The 2,679-nt window shown below is 37.6% G+C and overlaps 1 protein-coding gene across 1 annotated transcript in view; it reads right to left on the reverse strand.

Moving 5' to 3' along the window:
• Positions 1–1,033: 1,033 nt before the first annotated feature.
• LOC104957342 (epidermal growth factor receptor substrate 15-like) overlaps positions 1,034–2,679 on the reverse strand; it is a 3,403-nt gene continuing 1,757 nt past the window's right edge. Inside the window, exon 2 of the mRNA XM_010784964.1 lies at positions 1,034–1,271. Coding sequence (XP_010783266.1) covers positions 1,056–1,271 — 216 coding nt within the window. The 3' untranslated portion in view covers positions 1,034–1,055. The remainder of the gene's footprint in view (positions 1,272–2,679) is intronic.

A 2,679-nucleotide genomic window follows, 5' to 3' on the forward strand; every position in this document is an offset into this window, starting at 1 on the left:
AGATCCACCCTAATAATGAAGAAAATGAACACATTTGTTGCAATAGTAATTTATGCACAAACTACATTACTACTTGTACTACAACATTTGAATCATCAGTTCTTCCTCATTTTCCTCAATTGTTCATATTTGGTTTATTAAAATTATTATATTGTGGTCATTGTTAAAGAAAAAAGGAGGGTGACATTTCTGCTAAGAATATTATTATTTGTATAATACACTTTCTGCCTTCCTGTCATTAGGAGTTAGATATGTAATAGATTAGATTAGAACCTTCATTATCCTAAACTGCTGGGACATTTCCCTAAAGCCAATACCTTTATATTTTCTACTCTTCACTTACTTGTCAGCATTGATGTACAGAGCCGACAAAAGACCTTGTTGATATCATCATATAGAAGCCAACTCCATCGATCAAGCTGGTTGAAACTTTCTCTCTCCTCTTCTTCTCATACTCCCTGTCACTCTCCTTTAACTCCTCCGGTGACTTTCTTTTATTTGAAGATTGTTTTTTGGCCGGTTACCGCTGGTATTAAAAACATTTTGGCGAATGGTTAGGTGGCGCTAGAGTCTGTAGTGAAGGAGCGCAGCAAAAACAGCTGATTGTCATCCAACAACAACTGCCTAACGAAACGCTATGTTGTAGCATAAAAAAATGAAACAATGTAATAAAATTGCTTGTCAAACTGCCAAGACCACAGGAGCATTTTTTTTTTTTTAAAGCAATATTTTTAGTGGCCCTAGCAAGTGGAAAGTACGTTATGCTTGCCCGGGGGGTCTAAAAAGTGATTCCGGGCCAGCGGGTCGTTGATAATGTCGAGCCCTGTAATATATATAATATATTTCTGTTCTGTTCCAGCCTTGGTAATAAAGTAATATATTTTTCACTAGTGTCTACGTTTATAAAGCCTATTTAAATTTTTTTAAATTTTTTTTTTACGTTATTATAGTTTTCTTCAAATAGTTTCTATCTGTGTTTTTAATTGTTGTTTTATTTGATGTATGCACCACAACACCAAGTCAAATTCCTACCTGGTAATAAACCTGATTCTGATTCAAGTAACGAAATCAAAGAAGCAGCCATGAAAAGAGACATCTCCTAAACCCACCAGATTGGACTCTTGGTTGGTCTGCTGGCGAATATGATTGAGCTGCTCCTCCAGAGAGCCTTTCTGTTGGTCCAGCTCCTCTAACGCCTCCTGGACCTTGGATCTCTGACTCTGGAGTCTCTGAAGCTCCCCGCCCTCCTTCGCCACCTCCTCCTGAAGGTCCTAAGACACAAAGCAAGGAGGAGAAGAGAAGAAGTAAGTGTGAGCTTGGTAACCGTCTGCTCCATAGCTTCTCTTGATAACTGGACTCAAAACCCCACTGGACATTTTACATTCATGTTCTATTTCATATTGAATAATCCATTCTTGCTCAATAATATCCAGCATTATATTTGTTACTGGAAATTTGTATTTCCACATGTATGTTTTTTAATGCTATTTTTATTTCTGAAATATATTTGACTGTTTATTTCTGTGTCTTAATTTCTCTTATGTACATTGCCTTGTGTTTTTTATGCTGCTGCAACACAAACATTTATCTATCCATCCATGCATCTATCCATCCATCTATCCATCCATCTATCTATCCATCTATCTATCCATCTATCTATCCATCCATCTATCTATCCATCTATCTATCCATCTATCTATCCATCCATCTATCCATCTATCTATCCATCCATCTATCATCCATCTTTCCATCTATCTATCCATCTATCTATCTATCCATCCATCTATGCATCCATCCATCCATCCATCTATCCATCCATCTATCTATCTATCTATCTATCCATCCATCTATCTATCCATCCATCTATCCATCCATCTATCTATCTATCTATCTATCTATCCATCCATCTATGCATCCATCCATCTATCCATCCATCCATCCATCCATCTATCCATCCATCTATCTATCTATCTATCTATCTATCCATCCATCTATCCATCCATCTATCTATCCATCTATCATCCATCTATCCATCCATCCATCTATCCATCCATCCATCCATCCATCTATCCATCTATCCATCATCTATCCATCTATCCATCCATCTATCCATCATCTATCCATCCATCCTATCCATCCATCTATCCATCTATCTATCCATCTATCCATCCATCCATCTATCTATCCATCCATCCATCTATCCATCCATCTATCTATCCATCCATCCATCTATCTATCCATCCATCTATCCATCCATCTATCTATCTATCCATCCATCTATCCATCCATCTATCTATCCATCCATCCATCCATCCATCCATCCATCCATCTATCCATCTATCCATCTATCCATCCATCTATCCATCCATCCATCCATCCATCTATCCATCCATCTATCCATCCATCTATCTATCTATCTATCTATCTATCTATCTATCCCTCCATCTATCCATCCATCTATCATCCATCTATCCATCCATCTATCTATCTATCTATCTATCCATCCATCCATCTATCCATCTATCCATCCATCTATCCATCCATCTATCCATCCATCCATCTATCCATCCATCCATCCATCCATCCATCTATCTATCCATCCATCTATCTATCCATCCATCTATCCATCTATCTATCCATCCATCTATCCATCCATCTATCATCCATCTATCCATCTAT

This window comes from Notothenia coriiceps, unplaced genomic scaffold (genome assembly GCF_000735185.1).
Source record: "Notothenia coriiceps isolate Sejong01 unplaced genomic scaffold, NC01 NC01_scaffold00026811, whole genome shotgun sequence".
In the NCBI taxonomy this organism is placed as follows: domain Eukaryota; kingdom Metazoa; phylum Chordata; class Actinopteri; order Perciformes; family Nototheniidae; genus Notothenia; species Notothenia coriiceps.